The sequence below is a fragment of the Galeopterus variegatus genome, unplaced genomic scaffold (assembly GCF_000696425.1).
Source record: "Galeopterus variegatus unplaced genomic scaffold, G_variegatus-3.0.2 Scaffold4278, whole genome shotgun sequence".
Lineage (NCBI taxonomy): Eukaryota > Metazoa > Chordata > Mammalia > Dermoptera > Cynocephalidae > Galeopterus > Galeopterus variegatus.
In genome coordinates this window covers 112,365-127,915 of record NW_007730389.1, presented here as the reverse complement: position 1 = coordinate 127,915, position 15,551 = coordinate 112,365, and the positions used below count along the sequence as shown (strand labels likewise).

General features: G+C 38.0%; 1 protein-coding gene across 1 annotated transcript in view; it reads right to left on the bottom strand.

Moving 5' to 3' along the window:
• The window catches only part of IKBKAP (inhibitor of kappa light polypeptide gene enhancer in B-cells, kinase complex-associated protein), a 73,451-nt gene that overhangs the window by 2,860 nt on the left and 55,040 nt on the right, over positions 1-15,551 (bottom strand). Inside the window, exons 30-36 of the mRNA XM_008587196.1 lie at positions 11,241-11,303; positions 10,782-10,842; positions 9,332-9,445; positions 8,714-8,825; positions 7,262-7,389; positions 6,631-6,785; positions 3,661-3,736 (exon numbers count right to left, since the gene is read on the bottom strand). Of these exons, the coding sequence (XP_008585418.1) occupies positions 3,661-3,736; positions 6,631-6,785; positions 7,262-7,389; positions 8,714-8,825; positions 9,332-9,445; positions 10,782-10,842; positions 11,241-11,303 (709 nt within the window). The remainder of the gene's footprint in view (positions 1-3,660; positions 3,737-6,630; positions 6,786-7,261; positions 7,390-8,713; positions 8,826-9,331; positions 9,446-10,781; positions 10,843-11,240; positions 11,304-15,551) is intronic.

The window sequence follows — 15,551 nt, the reverse complement described above, 5'->3', positions numbered from 1 at the left end:
ATACTGGGCTCCCAGTCAAGATAGCAGAATAGATGGTCCCCAGTGTCACTCTCTCCCATAAATCAACCAATTTACAACTATTAAAAAGCAACGAAAGCCACGCTGGGGCCGCCAGAGCTCAGGGGAAGAAGAGGAGAGACCTATGGAGTGCAAGAAGGTGGGAGAAGCCATGATGAGAGAAAGAAAAAATCACTTCAACCGTTTTGTGCCACAGGTGCTTTAAGACTGGAGCTGCTGAGTGCACAGGGCAGGAGCCAGCAAAAGCTGCAGCTGTGCCTTTTGGATGAAGGTGCTTGAAGGTGCTTGAAGGCGGCAGGGGAGAAGAGGGCCTTGGCCCCCAGGGCAGCAGTACCACTAACAGGGTTCCCGTGGACCCACAGAGGATCAAGGAGCCACAACATTTGAAAAAAGGGAGCCACTCAGAGGCCAGTGAGTCATTGCAAGGGACTGGAGCACAGCCTGTTCCGTGGGAAGTGTTTGCAGCACGGGTGGTGGGGTAGAAACGCCCACCTGGGGAAACGCTGGGACACAGAAAGGACAGCTGATCTGCCCCCCAATCAGTGCAGGACCACTCAGAGGAGACTGGTCAGAAATACAGAATTGCAAGGGGTGCAGTTTGATGAAAAGACTCAGGCCCAGACCAGTGTTTCTCTACAACCCAGGTGCACCAGATTTCACCAGATCCAGAAGTACCTATAAAGTCAACCATTAAAACCCAAGCTGCACATAAAGCCTTCCCTAGGGAATCAGCAGCAAAGCAGCAATTTAGCTCAACCACAGAGCTCATGTGCTGGTCCCCACAGGAAGTTCCCCCATTTTAGAAGTAAGCAAAGGAACTTAGTTAGGAACTAACAAATTAGCAAAGGAACTTAGCAAAGGAACTAACAAATTAGTTCCAGAGCAGAGTTTAAATGGTGGGAACAGCAAATATTCCAACACAGAACTGAAAGAAAAAACAAAGTAACCACACCAGAGACAAAGTTTGATAACTAGTAAAGGTCTCATTTCACCAAAGAACATCTTTAACACCTCGAAGGACTGGAAGTCCCCTGAGCTACCAAGCCAGAAAGGGGGGAGGGGCTGGGGGCCTCAGCAATGCCCCCCAACACCTGCAACCAGTCCCAAGGATGGGGTCCTCGGGCCTCGGCCACACACCCCCAAGTGCAACCACCCCAGTGACGACCACCAAGCCACCACAGGAGGCACCCCGGGCTCCCCCAAGCTGGGGCGGTGGGTTGCCGAGGGTCTCAGCCACGTCCCCCAGCCCCCCACGCTCAACCAGCCCAGTGATGACCAAGCCCAGTGACTACCAGCAAGCCTCGGCAAGAAGGGCCTGAGCTGGGGTGGTGGAGGGTGAGGGCTATTGCCACACCCCCTTTACATCTGTACCCAGATTGACAATAACCAAGCCACTGCTGAAAGCCCCCTGGTCTCCCCTGTGGGCATGTGGGGGGTGCCACAGGCCTCAATCCCACCCTTCCTCCTTCCCTCCTCCTTCCATCCCATTTCCTTCCTCTTCCCCTCTCCCTCTCCCTCTCCCTCCCAACTGCTCTACAACAACATCGCGGAACGTAGAAAATAATATTAATAAAATTTTAAAAATAAAAATAAATAAAAGTATCAATACTGTAAGAAGGCTACTTAAATTCATTGTCAACAAGGTCCATAATTTCAGTGATTAGAGTTTCAATGAGACTTTATGAATAAAAAAAAGTTACAAAAATGAAGTATTTTAGCTTACTTTTAAAAAATTAGGCATAACTATAACTATATTTGATTCTAGACTTATCTAAGAATAAACAGACTATTGATTTTTTGGCAGTAATTATTCTGACAAACTGTATGACAGCAAGATGTGACATCGTTTACATTTCCATGTTTGAATTTCACAGCAGAAAAAAGGCATTTAAAAATTTTTATTATTATTATTAGCATATTCATTAAGAAAGCCATTTTTATAAAAATACCTTGAAAGCTTTACAGTTTTTCCAAGAACCTTTCTTAATCCTTTAGTAGTCAAATCATTATTACTTGAAACACTTATTTTGTTATCAATTGTAACAAATCCAACTCAGCTATGATTCAAGCACTTTTCCAATATCATTTTAACCTATTTTGTGAAATATTACATTTTTGCAAGACTTGCAACTGATCTGCATGACATTTATTGCATTGCATGAAAGCATGAAACAATCAGAGAAACGACCTAAGTCACCAATCCCACTCATGGGGATGTGTGACTACATGAAACTACTGTTGCTGGGGAGAGGCAACCGAGGAATATATGAGTGGGACTGACTTGTTAATTAGTTCGTCAATGCCTATTTTTTAATTATGAAAACTTCCCTTTTCATACACAACCTTGTAATCACAAGACAATGATAACAAACACTCAGATAATGAGGAGCCCTCAAATATTACAGAAGGTCTTTAAGGCTCAGCTGGAAAATGGAAGTGCTCTTTGATGTGGGAAAGCCATTTAGAAGACCCCAGGGAAAAGTGTGGACAACAGTACAAACTAAACAACTACCAAATTGCTTCAGGTCTAAGATGCATTTTTAGCATGTCAGAAATAAGTGTATGTCCTGGAATTAATATCAAAAGCAGCTTGTCAGACTCCAGAAAGAAGGGGAGCAAGGGAGATGGTAGTCACTGTCTGGATGTATGAGTTTAGCTGGGATGAAAGGTAGTTGTTCATTCCTGGCAACAGCATAAGCTTTAAAGCTGAACTTAATTTGAATCCCCAAAGGCTACTTCAAATGTCATCAAAATGCTATTATAGTGCAGCATTTACATTTAAAATTTCAGAATGCTGCTTGTCACATGCTAGAAAATGCAAATAGCCGTAAAAACTGCCAATTATTTTACAACACATCGCTAACTTTTTCAAAGCTTAGAGAGTCTGGTATGCTTGATTGATCCACCTGAAGGGCAAATAGTCAGGTGCCAAGCTTATCTGTCAAATATTTCTAACCAACTTTCAAAAGAAATCCTTTAGGGCTTTTGAATTTTAGGGATATGTAATCTAATTGAGAATCATTTCCCCCCAAATGAACAAAACATTTTAGGTATAACTAAACAGGAAATACAAATAAAATGCTAATATTCTTTGGATTTGTCTTCTAATTATACTGTCAATGCTAAAGGTGATAAAAAAGGTCCCACTTGGGCTGGCCAGTTAGCTCAGCTGGTTACAGCATGGTGCTGATAACACCAAGGTCCAAAGTTCGATCCCTGTATCAGCCAGCTCCCCCCCAAAGTTAAAAAGTAAATAAAAGATCCAACTTATAAACACAGATTATGAAAATGTCTCCAAGGTGCAATGCATAACTGCCAAAAGCCAAAATTGGTGATTCAGAAGAATCTTTCAATTGTATTTGTAAATATAGACTGTTGAGACTGAAATTGTCACTGTGATGTGTCTGTACAGACAAGGTATGCCATTGTTAGTAAAACTTTTTTTCATGTTGGATTTCCCCCCACCAGGCGCCCACCGCTAGAAGCATTAAACTAATCTTACTCAAGATTCAGTGGTAGTAAAATGCAGAGGGAAAATTGTAGTCAATGCCCAATTTCTTATATTGCTGATCTCATCAACACTTACAAAAAGATATTCCTTCTGCTTACTCCTATAATAATTTATAGGGAAAAAATACTAACCAAGAACAGGAACCGAAGTCTTCTGTTGTTGATAAGATGCCATGATACTATTTGCAGTAGAATTGGGACCTAGAACCTAAGTAGAAAGCAGACTGTATCAGCAAAGATTATCATATACTTCTGACTGCAAACACCGAAGTCTAAATCTCTACCAGCAATAAACAGCCTATTATTTTTACTAATATGGTATCAAATACAGTAACTCTTTTTTCCTATGTAATTTTAACATGCCAGTTCTCTCATTTCAACTCAGACCTCCAATTCTCAGCTCTCCCAGAAGAACAAGGTAATGATGGGGTGGGGGACGGGGAGGGGAGAAAGAAAACAAACTCTACAATGATATATGCCTGGCCTTTTCCAAATGAGCAAGCCATTCTTTGAGAAATGGGGGAATAGTACAAGAGGCTATAGAATACACAGATTATCAATTCTACTCAAAGAGCTGTGGGAAGCAAACATTTTTATATTAAATACGAATATGTGCATTTTATGAAGCAGAATGCACACATGTTTAGGGTAAAACTCAAGACTTCACAGAAATTTCCAGCCTGTAGCAGGCCTCTGGGCACACGCCAGGCACATTTCCAGATACACACCAGGCCCACCAGTTTGCCCTCACTCAGCTCTGTACACAGTCCCTTGGTGGTACATTCTCAGAAGCAATGCCATGCACTCAAAGCTCTTCCAAGTGGCTCCCGTTATCCTACACTACATCATTACCATAATTTATCAACTAAAACAAAAACACAATTTTCCTGGTCATTTTCTCTAAAGATTTATAAAGTTGATTTTTAGAAGTTAATGTGATCTGAAGAGGGGAGGGAAGGGGAGGACACTGGATTGGCATTATAAATTGTTAGTTTGAAACCACTACAGTTTTGAAAATGATAATCACATTTCTTCTAGGAAATACCTATTATAATAAATTCAAGAATTTGTGGAGTCCTGCTTCTCAGTTGCTTTTATTTCTGTGGTTTGTGAAGTGTTTTTATATCCACCCTTGTATCAAACCTTCAAAACATTCCACTGAAGTGTAGAGGAAGTATTATCCCATTTCTAACTGAGGAAATCAAGACGCAGTAAGTGTGCACGTTTCTAACCAGTGAACTGATTACTAACCTTCTCTCTCTCAGCTCCAAACCCACCCTTTGATACACTGCTCGTGACGCTGGGGCTGGAAGCCTGAAAGAACATTCCTCTTCATCAGCTGGGTCCCTGTCATGCTCTGCCAATAAGGGACACCAGAGGGAGAGTGCGAGGCTGGAGGAAGGAGAGATTTGCTCCTTGATTTGCTTGATTTTCCTCAGCAGCAACTGTTCTTTATTTCTGTACACTTACAACCAGCCTCATCATGTCCCCTCAGAAATATAGGACCAGCTGGCTGGCACCCTCTTCTCAAGAGGCTCAAAAACCAGCTCTGTAAGGCTCCACTACCAGGCCTCTAAATTCTAATAATCCCAAACTTTTCTCTTTGTTCCCTTGGCCACTGGGGTACAAACTGCTTCCTATACTTACTATCTCAATGTCCTTCCTCTGTGTTCCCCTTTTGTCTTTTTAGTCATCCAATATGGGACGAGCACCTAATCAAAAAAATCCAAAATCTGAAATGCTCCAAAATCTGAAACTTTCTGAGCACCTATGTGACGCCATGTGCGGAGATGGGAAGCCTGCGGTTGTTTTTGATTCTGTTGCTTAACAGCTGATGCAGGTATTCTGGTGATGCTACCGTGCTGCTTAATTACCCTGAACACATGACTTTTTCACCATATTAATGAAATGTCATATTTTTACTGTTAAGTTCTTATGTGTAAATAAGTATAACAAAATAACTGCTTATAGGTAGCATATATATTGAGTGTCAGGAATGATGGTGATGCCAACCAACCACAGATTGTCCATATGGGTGGCTGAGACAGTGACACCTTTGCTTTCTGATGATTCAATGTACACAGACTTCGTTTCATGTACAAAATTATTTAAAATGTTGTATAAAATTACCTTCAGGCTATGTACAAGGTGTATATGAAACATAAATGAATTTTGTGTTTAGACTTGGGTCCCATCCCCAATCTCATTAAGTTTATGACAAGTATTTCAAAATCCAAAAAAACCCCCAAAATCTGAAACACTTCCGGTCTCAAGCATTTCAAATAAGGGATACTCAACTTGTACTTATTTAACCAATCCATACATTAAATTCTCTGTGAAAAAATATAAGGGTACTTCAAAAAGTTCATGGAAAGAGTCATATTATTCTTAACTCTATTTTTCCATTTTTTCCCCCAGGAGCTTTTTCAAGTACCTAATAGGTGTGATTTTCCTTTTTTTACCCTTACTGGACTCTGCCTGATAGATATACCAGCCTTTCTGGCATATCAAAACTCTTACCAAAAGGCTTGAGGTGGAGTACAGTGAACAGAGGCATAAACAATAAACAAATAAATTCATATCCTAGAATACATGATAGGACCCAAAGCCAATTCAGCATTAAACATAATTAGCAAACTTCATCATAACAACATAGTAGAAGCTACAAGTCAAATTTTCCATAAAATAAAAAGGAAAAGCAATTGTCTGGGGTCCCTTTAAAGATTCTGATCCTGTCCATCAGTTCTGAACTGGGAGGTAAGAGTCTGACTCTGATCCTATCTTCCCCCCTCCCCACTCCAACCTCACTGACGGTCAGGGGCAACCACATGATTTTCCCATCTTCTCCACGACAGATGCTTCATCCAGAAAGGAGAAATAATAGCCCATTTAACCTACACCAAGGTGTACTAGTCACCGTACAGGCAAATAAATATAAAATCTTCTCTCTGACAGCTTAAACACAAACATAAGATGCTTTAACTGAGGCATGTCACGTTTTAAGAAAAGGAAAGTTCTTTGCTTTGACTTTTAAGGGATTGTGTGACTATAATAACCTGGGAAGATGATGAAAAAGTGCACACTGTGTTCGAGGGAACTTACAGGTATGGCTGAATTCTGCTGGTAGGTAAGAGTCCAAATTTCTGGAATTGACCTTTCCATCAGCTGCAGAGTATCTTCAAAGGCCTTCTGTAGTTCCCTTCCTTGCTCATCAAACTCAAAGATAAAGAGTACCTTTAAAATATGGTATATTTCATCTAGAGAGAAGAAATTTGAGAGAATAGTGAGTTCTGTCCCCAGCTCCACACCTAGAATCATACCATAGTTTCTTCCCCAAGAGAAAAATTTCTAATATCACACCACAGTTGCTTTCTCCTACATCATCTTCTGTCTTCCCAAATGCTGGAGTAATTCAAAACATTTACTACAAAAAGAAAAACAAATACACAGGGGCCCAGGCAGGAAGCAGTGTCCCACAGTCTTTTATCCTGGCTTAAGTGCAAATCTCTCGCAGTTCAGTCAGGAGGTCGCCAAATGGAGGAAGGCTTCTCAGTGACCAGCTGAGAAGGGCTGTTTCAGGAATGTGCACTGAAACGACCCTTCCTGCTCCAAGTTTTCACTGTTCCTCAATCTGGGAAAATTGTATCTTAACTCCCTACTGAACTCTGCCTGTCCATGTGGCCTATTTACTGTTTTGGGGGGTCAAGGAGCATCATCAGTATAGAGAATATACCTTTCAATTTTTCAGCGTTCTGTACCAATTCACTCAGTGCCTCCAAAAGGGCCAGATCCTCCAGTGGACTCCCTTCCTTAAGGCTGTGCTTCTTCCGCTCTGCTTTGCGGCGATTCTTAGATGATCTCCTGTTAGAATTAGAGAGATGTTTAAAAAGGGGCTCTCCCTGTGCTGAACAGACTAAAATGAAGATATCTGTTAGGAGGAAAATGGTGACACAGTGTTAAAGCCACACATAAAATAAAATTGGGATGGCCACATCTTATAGACACGAAATAAGGAAAACTCTAAAAGGTGATGTTTTACCTTGAAGTTTTGATTAAAAGCTTTACAGGATAAAATGAGATTACATCTAATAATATTCTGGAACAGAATGAACAGAAGAACAACCAAACTGAATTTTATAATCAAAAAACTAAATAAATTTAAAAGCAACAAAATAAAATTTAAATAAGGAGATAGAGACATACTAGATTAGAATCTGAGTATAATAAAATCTATAGGAATCCCATTCTTTCCTGCTCCAGGTCTTTAATCATGACATCTGTTTTGTCTGGGACTTCCTCTTCCCAACTCTTAAAAGCCCAGTTCTAGTTGCTTTTCTTGCAGTTTCTGATCATCCCACACAACTCCACAGATCTCCATTCTAAATTCCTAAAACATGACTCAGTTTAAATATATAATCTTGCAATGTTTTGTGTCTCTCAAGCAAGACGATAAGCTCTCATAACTCATATCTCCTTATAAGTTTTTTTACATATGGGTATTCAATAAATACTTCTGACAAATTACTACACTGGGTAGAGTGTGATGACTTATTTTATATTTATGACCTCCTCCAATCCTGAAGAAGCCTGAAATCTTTTTCCTTCAGAATTGTTTCATTTTTTCAGTGCCCACACATAATAATCACTTGATGTTTCTTCAATGAATAAAAGCAGGTATTACATAAATTGAGTACCCAGTAGAAATGCCTCATGGGCAGTGGGCAAACACACAGGCCACAAAGCTGCAGAAGAAAACATTTCTTTTTTTTTTTTTTTTGTCCTTTTTGTCTTTTTTACTGACCGGTAACGGAATCACAACCCTTGGTGTCGCGCCCGTACCGGGGACCTGCAATGGGATCGCAACCCTCGGTGTTGTGCCCGCACCGCACTCAGCCAGTGAGCGGGAACCGGTCTCCACATGGGATCCGAACCGTCGGCAGGAGCGCCACCACACTCCCAAGCAGCGCACTCTCCAGTGCGCCATCAGGCCGGCCCCAGAAGAAAACATTTCAATACCAAGTCTAACCTCTTAAATATGCTGGAAAACTCTGCACAACTTCCACACAGCATTGATGAACAGCCTCCCCACTCCCACTGCACTTTCCTAGCAGAAAACCAACCTCTTTGCTTCTACTTTCTCCATATACCCAGGGGATAGCCAATATGCCAAATATAGGATACATACGCTGATATCCTGGAGTTACTATGGGAATATCTGCCACTCATCTCACTGCCACTCACAACACTGCTAGTTTCAGAGAAGAGGTCTGACTCTTGACCACGGGGCACCTCATCATCTAGGAAAGAAGAACCAGATGTAGACAAAAACATTCCCTGCTGGTGTGGGTTTGCCTTCAGTGAGGTAAAGGGACTTCAGTCAACCAGGGCATATTTAAGGACAAATGAAAATTATATAAAAGTTGTTCTCAAAATGAATGAGATAATATTAAATGATAAACAGTTATTGTTACTGTACATCAGTAGTTTACCAAAGTTCTTTTTTATTTCTTGGAAACAAGGAAACTCATTTTGTAAAGCACAGAAGTGGTCAGCTGCTCTGGTTGGGTGGGGATGATGGGAACGTGTGGCAGATCTCTTCCCACTCATGTTTGACCCTGCCCCCAAGTCCTTCCCCAACACACACAAACACAGACATACATAGCCCCTAAGGGGTTTCACAGAGGCCTGACTTCCTCATGGCCCAGTAATCAAAACACAGGAGGAACACTAAGCAGCTTAGACAATGTGCAGTGTTGCCTGCCCCCAAGTCCCCTGCAAGTATCAACAGTCTTCACACACTCACCCAGATTCACATGCTGTGCTTGCTCCTTGAGCTCTCGAACCACTGATAAACGGTTTTTATGGCGACTGAATGTGGCTGTCTGAGAGTTGAGAAATGCCATATAATTTTTCTGGGCTGAGGATGCAGAAAGGAAAATAATTTGAGCATGACGTTTAAGCAAAGAGAAAAAACTAAGGGGGGGAGGGTGGTAAAGGAAGACTAGAATTCAACAAAAAGAGTAGTTACTAGGTGTTCCAAGCAACTTTTTCATTAATGAGCATTACTGAACTAGAGATTGAGATTCCAGATATTAAGAGTTCAACACCAGCCCAAAATACTCTCTACCACCAAACTTGTAAAATCACCTAAACAAAGACTTGGTACCTAATCCAAGAGAGGACTGGCAGATAAAAGGAATGCACAGGAAGCTGTTAACGAAAACAGGAGGAAAGCTACTCAAATGTTTCTTCCTAAACATCCATCAAAATGCCCACAGGTATGGAATAAATGTTTCTAATGGTTTCTGAAAATTACTATCCAATGAAAAATACATGACAGAAAAATGACACTAGTAGAATATATGGGAAAAAAACAAAATGCTACTATCCAAGGACACATTTTATTAATAGATACAAGGCCTATATAGACGAATTATCAGCATTTTTCAAGTTCTCATTAACGTGAAAAGACAAGAAAGGAAGAGTGGGCTAGATGGACTGTTATACAGCCAGGAAGGATGCTTTCAGTATCCGGTAAGGGGTACCTGAAGTGAATGATACAAAATGTACCCTGCCCACAATTTTAATTAGGATGTGGGAACCATAAACTTCATTTGCAAAGGTTCTTTTAATTTTTATTTTTAAAAAATTCAAACCTAAATGAAAATTACAATAGTTCAATGAACACACATATATAACCTTCACCTAGGTTTACCAATTGTTAACACTTCGCCACATTTTTTGATTCTTGTTTTTCTCTGCATGTATGTACACACAAATACCCATCCATTCACGGACACACACACTCATTACCACTTCTGTAGAACCTTTTGAGTATGCTGCAGATGCAATCCTGCACTCCTAAATATACTTCAGCATTTATCTCTTAAGAATAAGGATATTATCTTACATAACCACAACACAATTATTAAATGCAAGAAATTTGCCATTGATACAATATTATTATCTACTATATAGTTCATATTCAAGTTTACTAACTATTCCCAAACAAAAAGATTCTTAATTGCATTTTATCATAGGTTTCTAGCATTCAAATCTTTTATGTGTTACCATTTAACAGTTTATCATATTAAAAATTCTGGTCAGAATTAAGTATTATATCCTGTGGGAAATTCTGATTGGGTTCACACAACATATTAAAAATGCAGTAACAGAGAGAGTACTCTCCCATCTCTCTCCTCTCTTTCTCTATACTTACAAATGAGGAATTCTATCTAAAACATAACCCTCACCTTCTAAAATGGAAGGCTTTATGTTGGTTTCTATAATATCCAGTCTGTTATATTTGTATACCTAAAAAGAAAAACACGACAGTTTTAGGCAGGAGAACTTCTAGTCAGGTGAGTTAAGATACTTGGAAAGAAAGGAATCACTTTCAGCGGTGACCAGGACATTTTCCCGAAAAGCAGGCCTCCCACAAGGCAGGCAAAGAAACTCAACTCATTTCAGTAAAAACCAGTAATATTTCAAGTTTGGAGGACTAATTCCAAACATTATCAAGGGTAAATTTTAAAAGTGGATTTAAAAACACTGCTTATTCTTAGACCAGGAACCTGAGCTATTTCTTTTTAATTTCATTAATCTCAGAAGACAAGGATTTCAGCTGACCTGGTCTCCCTTGCTCGCTCGCTCTCTCTCTTTTTCTCTCTGCTTAGCACCCAACATATACAGGATTTTAAAACTTCTCTTACCAGCCTCAGAGCTTCTTCCCAGGCAGCTCCTTTTAACAGCAAGAGCACAGCTTCTTCATAATCCTGACAAGGGAACAGCAAGGAAGGCAGCAGATGAACAGAGCAAACGTGTCAGATGTCATCATAACCAACTGCAAAACTGCCCACACAGCTGCCTCTATCTCCCTGGCCAGCCTTATACCTTCCCTACAGTCCCAGCTCAGCATTATGCCTGGCCTGGAGGCCATGCTCCATAAGTACTGATACAAAAGACAAAGTAGGGGTGTATATTCTGGAAATAATGATAAAACAAAAGGTAAGTATCATCTCTCTACATCCCTAGACATCAAAACCACCAGAAAGGTCTGTTAGAAATGCCCATTTCCCTAGCTTTATTAGTAAGTTTGATTCAGCAGGTCTAGGTGAGCTCCAGAACTGTGAATGAGACCACCACACTTGGAAAAAATCGTAGACTAGAATAGTGATTTTCTAAACTTTTCCTTTTTTTTCTCTTTAATGTTTATTTTTCTCCAACTTTTTATTTTGAAAAACTTCAAACCTACAGAAAACTGAAAAATGGGTGTAATAAACACCTGTATACCCTACAGTGCTCAGTTTTGATACTGTACCCTTACCCGTAAAAATATTCTGACCACGTGCCTCAATATATAATTACTTAATGAGCTTATAAATCATATAAAACATATTTTTTAAAAGATAAGATATATGAGACAATTGATTGATTTCTTCAAATAGTCACTATCATAAAAAGAGAGGCGAAATTAAAAGAGAATCAAAGGACATAAGATACAAAATGAAATACACGTGTCTAGATTTTAAGAACCATTGGAGAAACTAGAAAATTAATTATTAGATAGGATTAAAATGTGTTAATATGAAAAGATGGAGATATAACACAAAGCAAATAAAGAATAAGCACATAGAGTGCAATTTTATTTTGGTTAAAAATACATGCATGCATAGAGAAAACTCTGGAAAGAAATACAATAAGGTGCTAAAAATATCAATCTTGGAGTGTTACGAATAAGGTATTTTTATTTTCTGGTATTTGCCTTCAGCATTCTAAACAATCTACAATATGTATATATTACTTTAAATAAGTTATTTTAGTTAAAAAGATAAGTAAATATTTTCTTCCCATACCCCAATCCACAAAGGAACATAGTAGGATGTGCTGTTTGACACGCTGTGCGTGCATGTTTTATTGAAGTGAGATTCACATAGCACACAATTAATCATTTTAAAGTGTATAATTAGTGGTATTTAGTGTATTCTTATTGTTGTGTCCTATTTCAAAAGTTTTTCATTGTCCCATAAAAACACCTCATACCCATTAAGTGATCACTCCCTCCATCCCCTAGTAACCTCTAATCTGCTTTCTGTCTCTATGGATTTGCTTATTCTGGATATATCACATAAAAGGAATCATACAATAGGTGATCTTTTGTGTCTGGCTTCTTTCACTTAGCACAATGATTTGGAGGTTCATCCACGTTGTAGCATGTATCAGTTCTTTGTTCTTTTTTATGGATAATCCATTCTATGTTTATTATATCACAATTTATTTATCCATTCATCCACTGAGGGGACACTTAAGTTGTTTTCACCTTTTGGTTACTATAAATAATGCTGCTATAAACATGCAAGTACAAGTTCCTTTGTGGACATGTTTTCATCTTTCTTGAGTATATACCTAGGAGTGAACTGGTGGGTCACATGGTAATTCTATGTTTACAGTTTGGGGAACCACCAAACTGTTTTCCACAGGGACTGTACAATTTTACATTCCCAACAGCAATGTATGAGGGTTCCTATATCTCCACATCCTTGCCAATGCTTATTTTCCAATCTCCAGAACTCTTTTCATCTTGCAAAACTGAAATTCTATACCCATTAAACAACAATACGCATTTCCCCTCCCCCCAACTCTTGGTAACTGTCATTTTATTTTCTGTCTCTATGAATCTGACTTCTCTAGGGACCACAAAGAAGTGGAATCATACAGTACTTGTCTTTTTGTAACTGATTTATTTCCAATTTTTTGATTAAAGATATTCTAGCGAGTATTAATTGATAGTTTATGGTGGTTTTGATTTGCGTTTCCTTAATGACCAAGGATGTTAAGAACATCTTTTCATGTGCTTGTTGGCAATTTGTATATATCTTCTTTGGAAAAATATCTATTTAAGTCCTTTGCCCATTTTTAAGTTGGTTTGTTTTTTGTTGTTGTTGTTGTTGAGTTATAAGAGTTCTTTACATATTCTTAATATTAAACCCTTACCAGATATATGATTGCAAATATTTTCTTCCATTTTGTAGGTTGTCTTTTCACATTCCTGATGTCTTTAATGCATAAACGTTCTTAATTTTTAAGTTCAATTTATCAATTTTTTCTTTTGTTGGTTGTGCTTTTGGTGTTAATTCTAAAAATCTATTGCCAAATCCAAGGTAATGAAGACTTATCCCTATGTTTTCTTCTAAGAATTTCATAGCTTTAGCTCTTAAACTGTTGGATCCATTTTGAGTGGCCTGCGGTTTTTTAAAACTCAGGAAATATCAGATAAAAATCCATATTTCCAACTTCTCTTGAAAAAAGAAGAAATACGAAAGACATTCTGGGTTATTTTTAAATCTCCTTAAACAATAATTGATCATTTAATGCAAAAGCAATAGCAAATTGTTATGTAGTTTATAATACATGTAGAATTAAAATGTTGTAAACAATAGCACAAAGGACAAGAGGGGGAAATGGAAGTATACCCTTGTAAGGTTTTTATACTATATATGAAATAGTATACTATTATTTGAAAGTAGAGTTGGGTAAATTATTGATATTTATTGTAAATCCTAGAGCAACCACTAAAATACTAAAACAAATAAGTAAAACTAATAAGCCAATAGTGGAGATCAAATGGAATTATGAAAAATACTAAATCTAAAAAAAAGGCAAGGAAAGAGAAAACAAGAAACAAAGGATCACTGAGACAAACAGAAAACAAACAGCAAGATGGTAGGTTTAAATCCAACTATATTGCTATATGTAATCACATTAAATGCAAACATTCCAATTAAAAGGCAGGGATTGTCTAATTAGATTAAAAAAACAAGAACCAATCTCATGCTGTCAACAAGAAATCCACCTTAAATATAAAGACTACAGACAGATAGATTAAAAGGATGGAAAAAGATATGCCATGAAATGACTAATCAAAATAAAGATGGAAGGACATCTTTATTAGCATTCAAAGTAGATTTCAGAATAAGGAATATTAATAGGGAAAAAGAAGGATATCTCATAATGAATTAATCTAGGACATAATCACAAACATGTATGCACCTATAACAGAGCTTCAAAATGCATAAAGCAAACACTGGTAGAATGAAAGGAGAAACAGGCAAATACAGTACTGCAGATGGAGATTCTAACACTCCTCTCCCAGTAACTGATAAAGGAAGTAGTGAGAAAATCAACAAGGATATAGAAAAGTAGAATAGCATGATCAACCAGTCTAATCTAATTGACATTTATAGAACACTTCTTCCAATAACAGATTTCATGTTCTTTCCAAGTACACACACAACATTCTCTAAAACAGACCATTTTCTGGACCATACAACAAGAAGACTGAATTAATAAAAAATACTCTCTCTAATCACAACAGAATTAAAGTAGAAATTAATAACAAAAATTGCTGGCAAATCTCCAAATATCTGCAAGTTAAACATACTTCTAAATAACCCATATGTCAAGGAAAAAAATCACAAGGGAAATTAGAAAATGAAAACACAACATGTCAAAATTTGTGAGATGTAGCTAGAGTAGTGCTTGAAGGAAATTATGGCATTATATGAGTACTTCAAAAAGTCTGTGGAAAAATGGAATTAAAAGGTAATATGAATCTTTCCATGAACTTTTTGAAGACTTCTCATATGCTTGAACCAGAAAGGAAAAAAAGTCTCAAATCAATGATTTTAAGCCACCACCTTAAGAAGCTAGAAAAGTAAAGAGCAAATTTAACCCAAAGCAAACAATAAGTAGGAAGTAATAAAGAAAAATTAATGAAAGAGAATGCAGAAAAATAACAGAGAAAAAAATTAAACATTCTTTAAAAAGATCAATAAAACTGATAAACCTCTAACTAAACTAATCAGAAAAAAAGCCACAAATAACCAGTATCTAGGATGAAAGACAGGACATCACTATACGTCCTATGCACAAAGCATTAGAGAATACTATGAAAAGCTTTATGCCAATAAATCTGACAGTTTAGGTGAAATAGACAAATTCCTTGAAAGACACACACTACCAAA